General features: G+C 49.1%; 3 protein-coding genes across 3 annotated transcripts; 1 reads left to right on the forward strand and 2 right to left on the reverse strand.

Moving 5' to 3' along the window:
- Positions 1-50: 50 nt before the first annotated feature.
- On the forward strand, positions 51-5,214 carry MYCFIDRAFT_174106 (uncharacterized protein; the record flags this gene model as incomplete). The annotated part of the gene is made up of 9 exons (XM_007927852.1): positions 51-209; positions 242-373; positions 399-695; positions 724-729; positions 774-2,244; positions 2,290-2,400; positions 2,433-2,450; positions 2,496-5,120; positions 5,192-5,214. The coding sequence occupies 9 exons, from the start codon at positions 51-53 to the stop codon at positions 5,212-5,214; spliced, it is 4,842 nt and encodes a 1,613-aa protein (XP_007926043.1).
- A 337-nt stretch (positions 5,215-5,551) lies between these two features.
- On the reverse strand, positions 5,552-9,603 carry MYCFIDRAFT_153316 (glycosyltransferase family 1 protein). Its single transcript, XM_007927853.1, has one exon. The coding sequence runs from the start codon at positions 9,452-9,454 to the stop codon at positions 5,690-5,692; it is 3,765 nt and encodes a 1,254-aa protein (XP_007926044.1). The 5' UTR covers positions 9,455-9,603; the 3' UTR covers positions 5,552-5,689.
- A 4,651-nt stretch (positions 9,604-14,254) lies between these two features.
- On the reverse strand, positions 14,255-15,124 carry MYCFIDRAFT_78982 (uncharacterized protein; the record flags this gene model as incomplete). Its single annotated transcript, XM_007927762.1, has 1 exon — positions 14,255-15,124. One exon carries the CDS (start codon positions 15,122-15,124, stop codon positions 14,255-14,257), a length of 870 nt encoding a protein of 289 aa, XP_007925953.1.
- Positions 15,125-15,129: the final 5 nt, after the last annotated feature.

Consider the following 15,129-nt stretch of genomic DNA (forward strand, 5'->3'; position numbering starts at 1 on the left):
GTCCCGCCGTGCCATCCTCTCCTAGTCTCGACTTGCATCCTCGCGATCCAATGCCGTCGCCCTGCAACAACCATGTCGTGGAACGTGGCTCGAGTCGGACGACGTCTGCAATCTCAATGGTTCACGCTCAGAACCCTCCCTCAAACATTGACCCTCGAGGGACCTCACGGGAGGGTGAGCGAAAGCCATCGCGTTGCCGATTCATCACAGTGTCTCGGTGCTGTTCTGCAATCCCTGCCAGCTCTTGTCCATCTTCATTCACCCGCTGTGCTGTCACTTCCCCCATCTCCTGCCCAAATGCACGTCATCTCACTCTCTCCTGAACAAGAAGCATATCTCACCTTCGCTTGCCATGTCATACCTTTGCGAGGACGTCTGCGTTGGCAATTATAACGTAGTCCCCTCCTGCCCAAGGGCAAAATTGTTCTTCCTACACAACGCGCTTCCGGTCCCTCGACACCATGTCGATCGACGAAGTCAAGAACAAATATGGATTCACAACAGTACGCATTGCAACGTGGAGAAATCCTGCCGAGAGCACGCATTGGGCGAGAGGAGGGCCCAAAACGCCGACGATTTCTGCTGAAGCAGCCGCGAAACCTTACATTCCGAAATTCAAGGTCAAGTACAAGGTGCCGGAGCCGACAGATGATGAGGAGTCAGATGAAGAAGAGGAGGTCAAGAAAGATGAATCGGTAGCAGGTAAGTTGTGACTCCTGTCAGGGCGCCGTGGATTGATTGAGTGTGCTGATTCTTGCCGGCCCTGTTTAGAGTCAACGCCGGAGTCCGAAGATCCTGTCAAAGAAGGGGGGAAAGAGGAGAGCTCTCCAGTGGATGAACCACCACCTCCTGTGAATGATGAAGGGGGAATTTCACCTGTGGAGCAGCCAGCCAGTGAACCTGTTCCACCAGAAAGTCCCAAAGACGACTCTTCGCCTGTGGAGCAACAACCCAGTGAATCTGTTCCACAAGGAAGTCCCAACGACGACTCTTCGTCTGATCAGCCAGCCGACGTCCAGCCAGATGTTACTCAACCAGATGTCGTCCAGTCAGATGTTACTCAACCAGATGTCGTCCAGTCAGATGTTACTCAACCAGATTTCGTCCAGTCAGATGTCGTCCAGCCAGATGAATCAGGCCCATCACCAGAGTTAGCGGCCGAAATCGAGCCTGCGAATTCAGCTCCCAATGAGGACATGGGCGCCGGATCATCAAGCGAGTGCAAAGACGAAAGCGAAAGCCCATTGCCGCCAGATGAGCCTTGTAATGAGCCTGCTCAAGAGACAGCCGATATCCCCGTTGAGAGTGACAAACCTCCTGGGGGCAACGAAGGGCTGCCGAACGATGGAGATTCAAGTGTCGAGAGTGAAAACCCTCTAGGGGACAACGAACAGCCGTCAAACACTGGAGATTCAAATGTCGACAATGATGGGGCTAGCGAGGTACAGCCTGACGAGTCAGTAATAGACGTACCACCTGAGGCTCCAGACCCACCCACGCTTTCGGAAGACATCGCAGAGCCAATCGTCATTGGCGCCTTTCCCAATGATGATCAAGATGAGAAAAAGACGGTACAATTTGCGCCTGGAACGCCCGAACCCAAGCCAACACAGCGAAAGAAGAAAGCGGCCAAGGGCGCAAAGGGCAAGAAGAAGAAACAAATAATACCTGTCTCTGATGAAGGAAATTCGGACGACATTGTGGCTATTGTCGAAGGACCGATAGACGAGCCTCAAGTCGCGCCGGAGTCCGAGCAAACTCCTGAGCAGACAATCTGTGAGCCGGTCCAAGAAGAGGTCGACAGCGGACCGGTCGTTGAGCCTCCTGAAACGTCCACCGAGACGCTCGATACCAAGCAGGAGTCCAGTGAGCAAGCCTCTCCAGAGCCAGAGACTATTCAGGCTGCAGTCGACGGCACATCGGATGACAGCAACAAGTCAGAGTCAGAAACAGCCCATGTCGATGTGGTCGAAGAGGCACCGCCACCAGCGCCAAAGGAGGAGCCAATACCGGTCGAGAAATCCACGAAGAAGTCATGGAAGAAGGAATCGAAGAAGTCATCGAAAAGCAAGGCTAAAGAACGCGAGCCTGAGAAAAAAAGCAAAAAGTCATCGAGGAGCAAGTCATCGAAATCTGCTGAGCCGCCTGTTGGCTTGGGTATTGTGGTTGAGGATATCCCGCCTCCGATTGAGCCTGCTGTTGTCGATGACAAAGCTGAGGATACTGTGGTTATGGAGCCTCCAGGTGAAGGTTAGTGGTTCTTTTTTTTTTTCTTGAACTCATGGGTAGTGCATGTTCACCTCTGCGCGGTGGCGATGGGATTGCACGTGACTCACGCAGACTACATCGTCTTGCCGCATCGGAGTGGATCCCGTACCAAATTCCGCAACCCTGGGTTTCGTTAGTTTCTGCCTTCACTCCGATGCGACAAGGCGATGTATGTGATATCTGTGGAAGCGATCGGCTAGTTAGCTATGTTCGAGAATGGACAAGAGTGGTCGCTAACTTGTTGCTCTCAGATACCAAAAATGACCCAGTGGAATCGGAAGCACTTACTAAAGTGGTGCAAGAGCCTTCAGATGAGCCTCAGTCAACAGATCCTTCTGGCTCGGATGTGCCCTGTTCGGAGGGCAATACTTCGGCAGAGCCCCTGAATTCGGACGATAACAAGGATAATGAAGTTCCTGCAGCTGACGTTGTTTCTGGGAGTGATCTTTCGCATGATCAGTCGCAAGAGATGCAAGAGACTGGTCCTGACAATGAGAATGAGATGGAGTCAGCCGAGGTCAAAGTGTTGGACGATTCCAAGTCTGAAAATGCCTCGGGACAAGACGAGGTAGAGGATGTGCCAAGTCCGCTCGATAGCGCTATCGATCTCAACGAGAGTAAGGAGGTTGGAAAGTTAGACGAGCAGCCGGTCGAAGATGAGATTGAGGACGACCTCGTGGTCGTAGTGGAGGAAGAAGGTAGCGTTGTCGATGATGTGATTGTGATCGAAGAGGGCTCGGAGAGCGGAAACGATGATGTGGCAGATGACAAGTCTGAGAAGGATTGTGGTGTCGAAAAAAGTGCCGCTAGTCAGGATGAGCCCGAAAATGAGCAAGCAAGCGTGGCAGACGTTGCAAGGGAAGAGGGACTATCGAAAGATGAGACCCACGAATGTCAACCCGACTCAATTCCGGAGGCGGACCAGGGAGGAGCGGAATCGGCAATTGACGACAAGCTTGAGGAGGCTGGCTCATTGTCTGATGCAGAGAAGTCAATCGACGCGGAGCTTGGCAGTGCTGAGACTGAAGCTGCGAGCATTGTTGCAGAGGCTGCTATTGAGTCTGCACCAAGTGCGTCGGGCCAGATCGCTAAAGAAGACGAGACGATGGATTCGCCACACGAAGATTTAGCAGCGATAGAGCTTGACGGGAAAGTTGAAGAGAGTGAGGGACCAACGGGAGAGACCTTAGAATCAGTGGCTATTGAAGCCAATGAAAAGACTGACGAGGCGGTTGATGATGCTCAAGACGAATCGACCAAGTCAGAAGGCCATACGGAGGCAGAAGGAAGCGATGATTCCCAGACTGATGGGCCATGTGAAGATGCTGTTCCAGAGTGCAACAAGGAGGCTCATAGCGAAGCAGGAGATGATAGCAAGGACGAAGAATGGAAGTCTGAACCTGGTCCTGTGGGTAGCACAGCAGAAGCTGACGCATCAGATCAATCCGAGAACAGCGCTGAGGAAAACAAGCCCGCAGAGGACGAGCAAATTTCTACGCAGTCAGAGAAGGATGAGAGCCCACCCGAACCAACCCAAAATATCGTTGAAGTTGAGCCTTCTGTTGATAAGCCAGTGCCAGAGCCAACCAAAGAGGTGGAGGCTGCTACGGAGTCACCCTTGGAAGGGGAAATGGTTGAACATGAGGCTAGTCAAGAACCTGCTCAAGAGGTCGTTGCGGAGACAGCTACAGAAGAGCACAAGGGTGGAGCTCAGGCTCCCAATGAGCCCGTTGCAGAATCTGTTGATGAGGCGCTCGTCGAACCTGCATCCGAACCTGTCATTGAAGAGCCAGCAGTTGAGGAGAAAGCAGTTGAGGAGCCAGCAGTCGAGAAATCAGCTAGCGAGCCCACAAGTCAGCCCACAAGTGAGCCAGCAATCGAAGAACCAGCAGTAGAGGAGCCGCCAGTCGAAGAGCCACCAATCGAGGAGCCAGTAGTTGAGGAGCCAGTAGTCGAGGAGACAGCAGTCGAGCAGCCAGCAGTCGAGCAGCCAGCAGGTGAGCCCGCAAGTGAGCCCGCAAATGAGCCAACAGACAAGGCACCAATTGAACCTCGGCCTGAAAGTGACAAGAAAGAGGATGCGATCAAGGTAGATGCCGTGCCAGAAACACCTCCTTCTCCCACCTTCAGCCGTAGCAGCAAAGACAAGCACAAGGCAGACCACTGGGAGCGACGACACAAAGAGCACACTCGCGACAAGAAGAATTCCGAAAAGTCGCGCTCAAGCAAGCACAGCAGTAGCCGACGCAGCCGATCCGACAAGCCACGAACGCCGGAGCAGGAAGAAGAGAGACGCCGAAGACGAGCTGTCCGCAGGGAACAAGAAATCGCTCGAATCTACGAAGAAGAGCGGCTCCGCGCTGAGGAGGAAGAGCTCCGACGCCTCCGGCACGAAGCACGACGAGCCGCCAGAAAAGCAGCCGCAGAAGAAGCAGCAAGACTAGCACGAGAAGAAGCCGAAGCGATCGCAAGGCAAGACGCCGAACGTCGACGACGACGACATCGCGATCCCAAACCATCCCCATCATCTCCTTCCCCCAAACCCGGATTTTCCTTCTTCCGTACGAATTCCGATGCTCCAATCCGGCAGAGCAATTACACATCTTCGAAGCCATCTTCATCTTCTCGATCGAGTGCGCCACCGCCGCCCCCGCTAGCAAAAGAGAGGATTTTGGAAGATCCGCCTCCGAGTGAGGAGGTTAAAGACGCGCCGCCAGCTTCTCAAGATACCTCTTCCCACCACCACCGAAGACATCATCATCATCATCATTATCGCTCGTCGCGTGGTGAAGGCCAAGGCCAAGGCGAACGTCGAAGGCATGAGAGCAGAGGCGAGCACGAGCAGAAGAAGAGTTTCTTCCGCTCGCTTTTACGAGCATTCTGAATAATAATAATTCGGAGGATCGCATTTCGGATACGTGAGGCGTCTGTCTGCATTGCATTTAGGCGAGCGTTACGCGGTTACGTTTGTACTTTTTTTTACTTTTGCTAGGCCTTAGGTTCTCTTTAGAATAGAATACTTAAGTATGTTCTTCTTTAAATCCATCCTAGTAAGTATACTTAATCTACTTTTAGATTTCTGTAATTTATATTCGATATATACTTTTAGTTTGTCTTTAAGTTGTCTTTTACTCTATTTATCTTTTATTCATCTTTTATTCATCTTTTATTTATCGAAAAGACTAGCGTCCTTGATCGTGCTCGCAAGGCGGTGTTCGAGGTGGTCTGTGCGCTGAAATTGGAATAAGGTTTCGCGATTGCCACATTCTCAGATCTCGTGGTTCAAATCTTCACATGTAATGCGGCAGCACACTCACATTCGCCGTGTCTGTATTCAGTTTCAGGAAGCGCATGTCAGTCAATGCCATTAGCTCCGAGATTCATCCTAGTGGACACGACGATACATAGATCTCCATTACTATCAAGTAGTAGTAACACGACCCAAAGCCGGCTTCGACTTCGTACCTCCACGCGCAATGGCCTTCAGCAAATCCCCATGATCAACGACTTTCATCTTCACTGGCGACCTCGCCGGCCACCTACTATCCCGCTTCTTGTCTTCGTCCTCGGAGGAGTTGACGGCTGTAGTCGACTGGCTCTCTGATCGCGCCGATTGACTTGGCTTTCGTTCCGAATCGTCGACAACCTTCCCCTCCTCACCTGTCTGGGGCTCATCGGAAGCATATGAAGTCTCGGTCTTGGGCAGGTCGTCGACCTTGACTCGTCCATCTTTCGGTTCCTCCATCGCCGGTGGACGTGATGTCGTGGCAAGGTCTTTCTCCTTGCTACGATGCTCGGCCAAGTACTTATGGATATCTTGGCCCTCTTTTCGCACCTGGAGCGTGCGTTCAGCAGTCCGAATATTCTCCAGAACGCCCGCGCGCTGCCACGCTCGCTTCTCTTTGTTCAACTTGAAACGTGCAATGATACCACCGCCGACCACACCGTATTCCTCGTAAGCTGCACTCCAAATGTCCTCATATACCTTCCAACCTTCGTCGACCTTTTCCTCGATGCGCCGCAGCTGCTCACGACCTTGCGGATCAGATTGTGCCTTCAGAGCCTGGTAGTCGCGATAGCCCTGCACGAGATGTGATCTGCGAATGTTGTGCTTCGAGCCCAGATTGTCGTGAGTCGTCTTCTTCCGGATGTATATCATGACACCTTTTCCGGCATATGCTGGAGGTGAGACTACAGCGCTGAGATTCTTGAGCACGAAGCCGCCAAGCCCTTTGCCAAACCCAGTCCCCATGCCTGCCAGTTTCGAAGTAAGAGTATCGCCATCTTTGAAGCCACCAACAGGCTGAGTGACAAGTCCAGTCCATGCATCGTAAATGCCGTACCAAAACTCCTTTCGGGCTGCTCGACAGCCAGACTTGACTCCAGTGATCCTAATGGGCTTGCGTACTGTGGCATCTCCGTACAATCTAGGTGCATTGTGGAAACCTTGAGCAATGGCCATGTGAAGGTCGTTTGGCATCGTCAGAAAAGCCCACCCAGACTGCTTGATGCCTTCTCGAACGTCATCAACAAGTTCTCGAAACACGTGCTGTGGGGGATCGGCTGACAATGTTGAGCCCAGAGTATTTGATGTCTCGCCTCTGTTCGTCGTAGGACGCTCAAGCTCTTTGGTCGCTTGCGGCTCTGAACATCGCACTTCCGCTTTCTCCTGCTTGCGCTGCTTGCGATCTTCCTTCCTCCTCTGATGTGCAGCCTTTTTCCGTTCATGCTCTGCTCGCCTCTTGAGGTGCTTGGCCACCCGAACAGGCACCATGCCCATGCCCGCACCAATGCCGTAAAGAGAATCAGTCACAGCGCCAGCCATTCCGGTCAAGGGCTCCCCAGGGCCATCAAAGTCATTCCAATATACCTTGTGTAGAAGTCGCAGGTCATGAGGTCTGATCTTGCCTTTCTCTTGCAAAATCTCAGCTGCAAGTGTCGAGAGCTTCAACGCCGATCCTTTGATCCGCCATTCAGCAACTCGATCTTCCAGCACGGAGCATCTTATACTGTTCATACCACTCAAGGGTAATGCTCGATGGAATGACTTCACGGCATTTGCAGCGCCGTCGCCTTCTCGGGCAATGTTATCGGCAAGCTTTTGAGCATTGCGCTGCGCTTCCTCTGTCAAGCACTGCTTGATGCCCTCGGCGAAATTTTCCGCTGTCAAGCGCTTCCACGGAATGACTTCTTTGGCGCCGGCACCTGCTTCGACAACTCTGGCTGCCCAGAAAGGTTGGTCCCCAAAGAAGGGTATGATCATTGTCGGCTTTGCGCATTTCAGACCGATCGCTGTAGTCCCAGCACCGCCGTGATGCACTACCGCCTTGACCTTTGGAAAGAGCCAGTCGTGGGGTGTGTTCTCGAGCATGAAGATGTTTTCAAGAGTATCGTCATTTCCTCTGCCCAGTCCGCCCCATCCCTTGTTGACCACCGCTCGAACTTCAGCGATCTTCGTTGCTTCGAAGATCATCTCGGTGAACTTGTTAGGATCGTCGACCACGATGGACCCGAAACCAATATAGACAGGTGGTGGGCCCGCATCAAGAAACTTCTGTAGCTCTTCTGGAGGCTTGAATGTATTGGCCATTTCCAGAAAGACGAAGCCAGAGATGTCGATCTCGTCGCCCCAGTCCGCTGGCTTCGGCACCAGAGATGGACTCCACATATATGTGTATGGCACCTTCATGCGATACAATGCGCCAGGCGCCCAGAGCGAACTCACCGGCTCTAAGCCCAAGGTCTTCACGCGGAATTTGTTTACGATATCCCCAAGACCCTGCCAGGTCATCATTTCCACCAATGGATACGACATGAAGTTGACGTAGTTAGCATCAACATTGCTCTTTCCTGGTTTGATGTTGGCGAGAGGATGCGGGAATGCTTGCGTAGGTGAGTATGGAAATGTAAACATGATGTGTAGAGGTATCCCAAGTCTTTCGGCGATGTGCACATGTGCCATGCTCGGTGGATTCGCGATGATCGCGTCCGCAATGAAGGGTGCCTTGGTACCCATAAGCTTCAGGTTCAAGACATCCTTCTCATCGTCCGTGGAGTTCGTGCAAGCGCGATACATCCCGTCGAACATTTCACCCATCGCTTTTCGCCTCCTAGGAATCTCGCCTTCCCGAATGGTAGATAGACTGGGGATTAAACCTGGGTTCTTGACCATGAACGCCATCAATTCCGATGGGTCACCGCCAACGCTGAAGAACTCCAGCCCGCTGTCCTTTTCCACGAAGTCTCGGAAAGTTGGGTGCGTTGCTATCCGCACGCGGTGCCCATATTCATCCCTCAAAATTTTACCCACCTTGATGAATGGCTGAATATCACCGCGAGAGCCAATGATCATGATGACGATATTGAGGCGAGGCCATGTATTCGCAGGATGCAGGGGCGAGGGAGCCTTTTCCAGGTCTGCTGATAATGCACCTGCAGGATGATCAGAAGACGTATGCTGTCTCTGCTTCCATCCTCGTTTCCGGTTGGGTATATCCAGGTGATGTCTTATCGTCTGCCCCAGCGTCTTTGCGAGGTATCCACTGTTCGCTGTCTCATTGATTGAAATATTCAGACGTCCATCGCGTTTCGAAACTCTTCCCTTGGTCTTTAGCTGATCATTGCAGACCTTGAATCTGGAGTATGATCGTCCTTCTTTGGCATTCTGCTTTGCGATATCTTTGTCCTTGGCTGATACCGTTCTTGTGGCTCGTCTTGGCCTAGCAGGAGCGCGTCGCTCTGCCTCGTCGTCAGACGAAGATGAGTCGCTATCCGAATACATTGGGTCGAAGGTGTACTCGCATGCAAATCGGTCTCTTCGCATGGCACGCATGAGCGTACTGCTTCTCGTGGGAGCTTTCGGTCTTGTCGGAGGAGCTGTCTGAGCTCGCTTCAGCGCCGCTCCGTCTAGTATGGCATTGTCAGGTCCACGTGAGGGAGTTGTCGTGCTCTTCTTGGGCGGTTTCACGTCACTCGCACGCCCCGGTAAATCCGAGAAGTATGACCCGCCATTCTCTTCTGCCTCTTCTTTGATGCAACTGCCGCCTTGGCTGAGATGGGCTCCAAAGTCAATACCACTTATTGGATGCGTTGGTACAATCGAGTGTCCAGTCTCGTCGGTGAGGAGCGCTGGCTCGCCAGCACTGCGAGGCACATCGAGTCTTCGGCTTGTATCTGGAGTGGCCATCGTGCTATACGATTCTGCTGTTGTAGATCTCGCTCTCGCTGTTTCAGACGTGGACCTGCTTCCGAAACGCGACTGGAACACGTCCCCAAGCCAGTCCTCCTCCTCTTCTCAAGCAAGGACCAGGAGCGTAAGTCAGAGTTGTGTTCGGTATGTCGTGGTGTGACGGGGAGGAAGGAAAGGCATACAGCCTACCTGGCAACCTGGAAGGGAGACGGCCTTCTGCAGTGAAGATACGAGTGGAGGTGCGCGCTGAGCAGCGGGGACCGAATATAATACCGCATGCACGGTGCAGGCCCACATAGCGCGGGCCTTCCGCAACGGACTCGGTGAGATGTAGAAGTCCGCGCCGTAGTGTGCGTGACCATAGAAAACGTGATCTCGTCGTCGGCGCGCGTCGCTATTGCTAGGTCGACGGTATAAGGGGGATAGTAGTAGTAGTAGTACGATTTCCGCTCGCATACTAAGTATCGATAGTAAGAGGGCAGCGTATAGCATTTAATAGCGAATTTGGTAGGATTTATACTGCTTTAACGACCCCGCAATCTCTACTAATAGATACTAGGTATATTACTAAAAATAAAGCTAAAGTTTATTAGCAAAATAGCGGTATAGCAAAATTTAAGGTATAGTTAGCGATTATTGCTATTTTACTACTATTTTAATAGCGTTAATATATATTAGAGGGTAGCGGTATATAAGGCATACCGCTATAAACTATTATCGCGCTCGGAGGCGCGTATTACTACCTATTTGTCGCTAGTAGTATCGGTAGAGGTATATAAGGACTATAAGTTACTATCGCGGTAGTATCTGTACCGCTTACTACCGCGCTAGTAGTAGTAAGCGGCGCGGAACACGCGTTAGTACTAACTAGAACCGCCGGCCGTAGCTTAGAACTAAAAACACGCGTATTTGTCGCTTATAGTATTCCTAATAGTACCTATAATAGTTCTACCTCTTTCTCGGACCTCTTACGCTTCTAGCTCTTACTCTATATCGCGTCTACCGGCGGTAGATTAAGAGGGTAATAATATTGCGATATTATATTATTAGGCAATAGCGCTTATAATAGCGCTAGCTTTATAGAAGATAGCGCAACCTCGCGGTTAGGTCGTTATTTATTAAAAGCGCGTATAAATAACTCGGTAAACTAGCGCCTTATATTATTACCTACTTCGTAGAAGATACGGACAGCGTCTCGTATTATAGTAGCGCGCTTAATGTCGTCGTCGTTAAGGCCTTCTTCGTCGTACTTATACTCTAATTTAAAGATTATCTCGTAATAGTCGTTTATTATTTTACGGATCTCGAGACAATAGCTATTATTAATAATAGCCGCTATCGCCGTCGCTGTCGCAGTTATATTAGCTTATAGAGTAAGGTTGTCGGCCTTTATTAGAGTCTCGTAGATCTCGAGTCTACGCTCTTTAAATATGCTAATCTAGTAATGCTAGTAACGCTCTTTAATAAGGGTACGGTAAAGCTAAATATAATAAAACTAAAGATAGGAGCAAAGGACGCGCTATTGCCTAAAGAAGCGATAGTCGTAGGTTAGTAGACCGAACGTGTTATACTTAGCAAAGGCGATAGGATCGTAGAATACTATAGAATCGTTAGCGCGATTAATCTTAGCGCTAACCTTACGCTATATAGGCTATAGTAGGCGTAGAAGGTATTCTCTAAGCTCGTCGTCGTCTCTATAAGTAAGAGAATATATATTAACGGTCTAGTGGCGCTTAATAAGGAAAGAGCGGAGGTCTTTATTAGCGACTTCTTAGAATACGTATATTATAACGCTAACTAGTAAATAGTCCGCCGCTATAGGCGACTTCTCGTCTAATTTAAGGTACGCGTAGAAGCTCTCGTTTATATTAGTATCCTTATTTTGCTCGACAATCGGTAGTATATTAAATATACGAAAGTAGTTTGCCTATAACGCGATATCCTTACCTATTTCTACCTCTAAATATAGCTTATTCTTCTCGTAGTTAGCGTTTCGAGGAAGGCTCGAAATAGCGGCTTATAGTAACTCTTTCGCGCTTTCGAGCGACCGACGATAGATAACCGCGGCTTTAATATAGCGACGCGTCTCGGCGTAGATTTTACTACTAAAGTAACGGTTAATAGTGCGCTAGACGTAGACGTAGCAAAGGAGGTATTTAGTAGTAGGAAACGCTATTCGAATAGCTCGTCGCTTAGTAGCCGAGTCGTCTATTAGTATATAAATTAGAGACTACCTATACTAGTACCTTATTATACGAAGGAAGGTAGCGACAATATCGCTATTATTAGTAGGAGATAGCATATAAGCTACCGCGCGTATTATACTATATTTGTCCTTAATATAGATAGTATAAAGATACTAACCTAGGGAATTAGTTTTATATATAGCATCTATAAAAGCGATAACTTAGTGCTATCGGAGCAGTTCTAGGCCGGTTTTAGACGCAAACACGATACTATACGTAATCTCGCTATCGATCTGTCTTTTAACTAATGCTATCTCGCATTTGTAACTAACTATCGCGTTAAATTAGTAATTGTTATAATAGAAAACTAAAATTAAAACAAAAGAATCTAAAGTTTAGTATTCGGCCTACTAAGACGCGCTAGAAGCCGGACCGAGCTGTTACCGGAGCTTCTAAATTATCTTATTAGCTCGAAGCTAAGGCTCTACGGCGCTACCGCTTTAAGCGAAGAACTTTAAAGTCCTAAGATTCTAGCTTTTAGTAAAGAATTCGTAGGTAACTGAGTCTAATATCTTCCTCTATCGATTACTATCGATTTAATAAGTTAGACGCGATTACGTATCGATCTATTAGTTAATCGGAGTCCGGATACGCGGGCGCGACGGTCCGCTAAGTAGAATTCTAACCTTACTCTATAGTCGAGACAATAATATAAATTTAACTTATATTATTTATACTACTATAATACGTCTCTTTGCTAAGTTTGCTATACGAGCAACGCGCCGCCGAGTTTGCTAGACTTATACGTAGTAAGGAAGTTCCTTCCGGAATTAAGTATATCGTATTTCCGCAAGAATAAGCTACCGGCGTCCTTAAAGCGCTAGTACGCGATTAAGTCGTATTATGCCTTTAAATAATAGTATACCTACGAAGGGCGGTATCTATAGCAGATCTTATATCTAGCTATACTTAAGAGCGCGCCGTACTATCGGAAATTATTAAAGTTATCTAGTTAGTAATCTTAGTAGTATTCTTTGCGACTAACGCGTTAAATACGATACGATACTACCTTTTCCTCGCCTGTCTTCTTATTCTAACTATAGATACTAACAACCTTTATTATTATAGGACAACTACGCGCTAGCTCTATCTTCTTCTTATTCTTATTAAAGTGCCGACTCTTCGACTTATTAGCTTTCTAATCCTACTTCTTATAGAAGCGATAAGTATAGCGTATCGTCTTAGTACTATTACGTTTAAAATACTATGCCTTATCGACGACCTAGATATTATCGACGTATAGTTTAAGCGTATACTAATCTTTTACTAATAGAACGAACGAGTCTAACGCGTTACGTAGGATATACCGCTAGCGCTAGTATTTAAGGTCGTCGATATAAGGGAGGTACGCGAATATAGTGCCCTCGAGCGGTTTTAATATCTAGGACTTCGCACTACGCTAAGGGCGTTTATTAGAGGAGTTATTACTAGTTTCCTTACTAAAATTATCGCTTTCTTCCTTTTTAGGCACGTCCGCTATATCCTTATCGCTCTTAAGCGCGAAATCGCCCTAGGTAGCCTCCGCTATAACCTCTGCCGCCGGCGCTAGTAAATTCGATCGAATAGAAGCTATATCGTACGAAGAGGGGGCAATATCGATAAATACTAGTAATCTTAGTAATAGAAACGATAAAAGAGCTAGGTCTATAGATGCGGAAGAGTATTAATAAAACAATAGTACGCGTCGCGCGTAGGAGAAGCTAGGCAGAAGTCAGGCGGACCTTTAACTATTTACCGATACCATATATATAGACTATATATATATGCGGTATTATATTCGCCTCCGAGTAGCGTAGTATATAAGCTTTTTCTATATATACTTTAATATTACGTAGGTCTATAGCGTTCGGCTTCGGTCGTTCGCGTATTCCTTTATCTACTACTATCTATATATAGGAGAAGTCGATGCTATATTATATACTAATAATTCGATCGAGCGCTTATTAATATTGCTTCTTTACGGCTTGCTATATAGAAATAGAATAGTAGTATAGAAAAAATGTACTATAGATTGCCGTATAAGCAATCTAAGAATTACGAAGCGGCCGCTCGTAGGTCTAATATAAATGTTAGAAAGTTAGGCATCTAGGTATACCCGGGTTTTTAATTTCTACTAATTATAGCGAAGGTTAGGTGCCGTAAACTAAAAGAGGTATAGTTAAAAGTTAGAGCCTAAGGTGTCTAGCATTGTGATTTCTACCAATTAGAGCGCGCCAAGAAATCGGACTACGTAGCATAACCCACGAGCGGGCTCCCCTTGGTCACCTGACCTTCGCTACGCTTCGGGAGGTACCAGAGGTCGCCCGCTTCGTGAACAAAACATCATTCACCATGCATTTTGGCACCAACCACGAATGGAGCGGGCGGCTCGGCGGCTCGGCCCTACTGTACCGGATTCGGATAAGCCGAGATGAATGACCATACCATTGACCACAGCTCTCTTCTCTTCTCTTCTCGTACTATGATAATACCGTTCAACGCCACGAATATCCTATCTCAAAGTAAGAAAGAAAGACAATCATAGAAGTGGCGCGGTCTCGAAAGCAACATTTCAATCCTCTTCATCTCCCTCTCCCTCCTCACCAACCACCTTCTCGTCAACCTCCTTCCCCTTCTTCAGCTTCCCAGCACCCTTCAACTTGCCCGGAGTCCTACCCTTCTTAGCCAGCGTGCCCTCCTCCTCCTCCCCATCCCTCATCTTCGCCTTAGTCTGACGCTTACGTTTATTCGGAGTCCCAACAGCCTCCTCAGCCTCCTCCTTCTCCTTCTCCTTCTCCATCCTAGCAATAACCATACGCGCGATCTCGATATTCATGAGCTTATTCTCGTCCGCACCGATGGCCCATTGATCAAGACGAGCAAGCATTTGCCTGGGATCAAGAGCGGCTTCGGGTTGCTGTTCGACCAATGCACGAGCGATCGCGATGCACTCCTTTACGTTGCGACATGTGTCGTCGCCATCGTGCTCGTCGAGGAAGGCAAGCATTTCGGCTTTGGTGATGGGCATGATGAATGGTGGTGGGGGCGCGGCGATGCTCTGCTCGACATCCTTCCCGCCCTTTCGGCCTGGTGTTGCGACTTTGGTGCCAGACTCCTCGCCTTCGGAGCTCCCCTCACCGCCTGGGCTGTTGTCCTCGCTGCCTGCAGTCTCGTCGCTGATTGCGTTGTAGATGGCGACAGCTTCGTTCACATCCGCTTCATTCTCGTCATCGTGGGCGCCGCCTGTGGCCTCGGTACTCTCTACGGTGTCGTTGCTTCGACCCTCGCCATCATCCTCGATGCTGTCTTTCTCACGATCATCGCCGCGTTCGCTGATATCTGATGGCGCGCGTATAGTGTTCCCGGCCGGTTGCGTCTTGCCATCATGCTCTCGAGCGTCGGCGGTGACGAAGCTGTCGTTGTCGGTGGTAGTGGTGTCCATAATCG

Source organism: Pseudocercospora fijiensis (assembly GCF_000340215.1).
Source record: "Pseudocercospora fijiensis CIRAD86 unplaced genomic scaffold MYCFIscaffold_4, whole genome shotgun sequence".
Lineage (NCBI taxonomy): Eukaryota > Fungi > Ascomycota > Dothideomycetes > Mycosphaerellales > Mycosphaerellaceae > Pseudocercospora > Pseudocercospora fijiensis.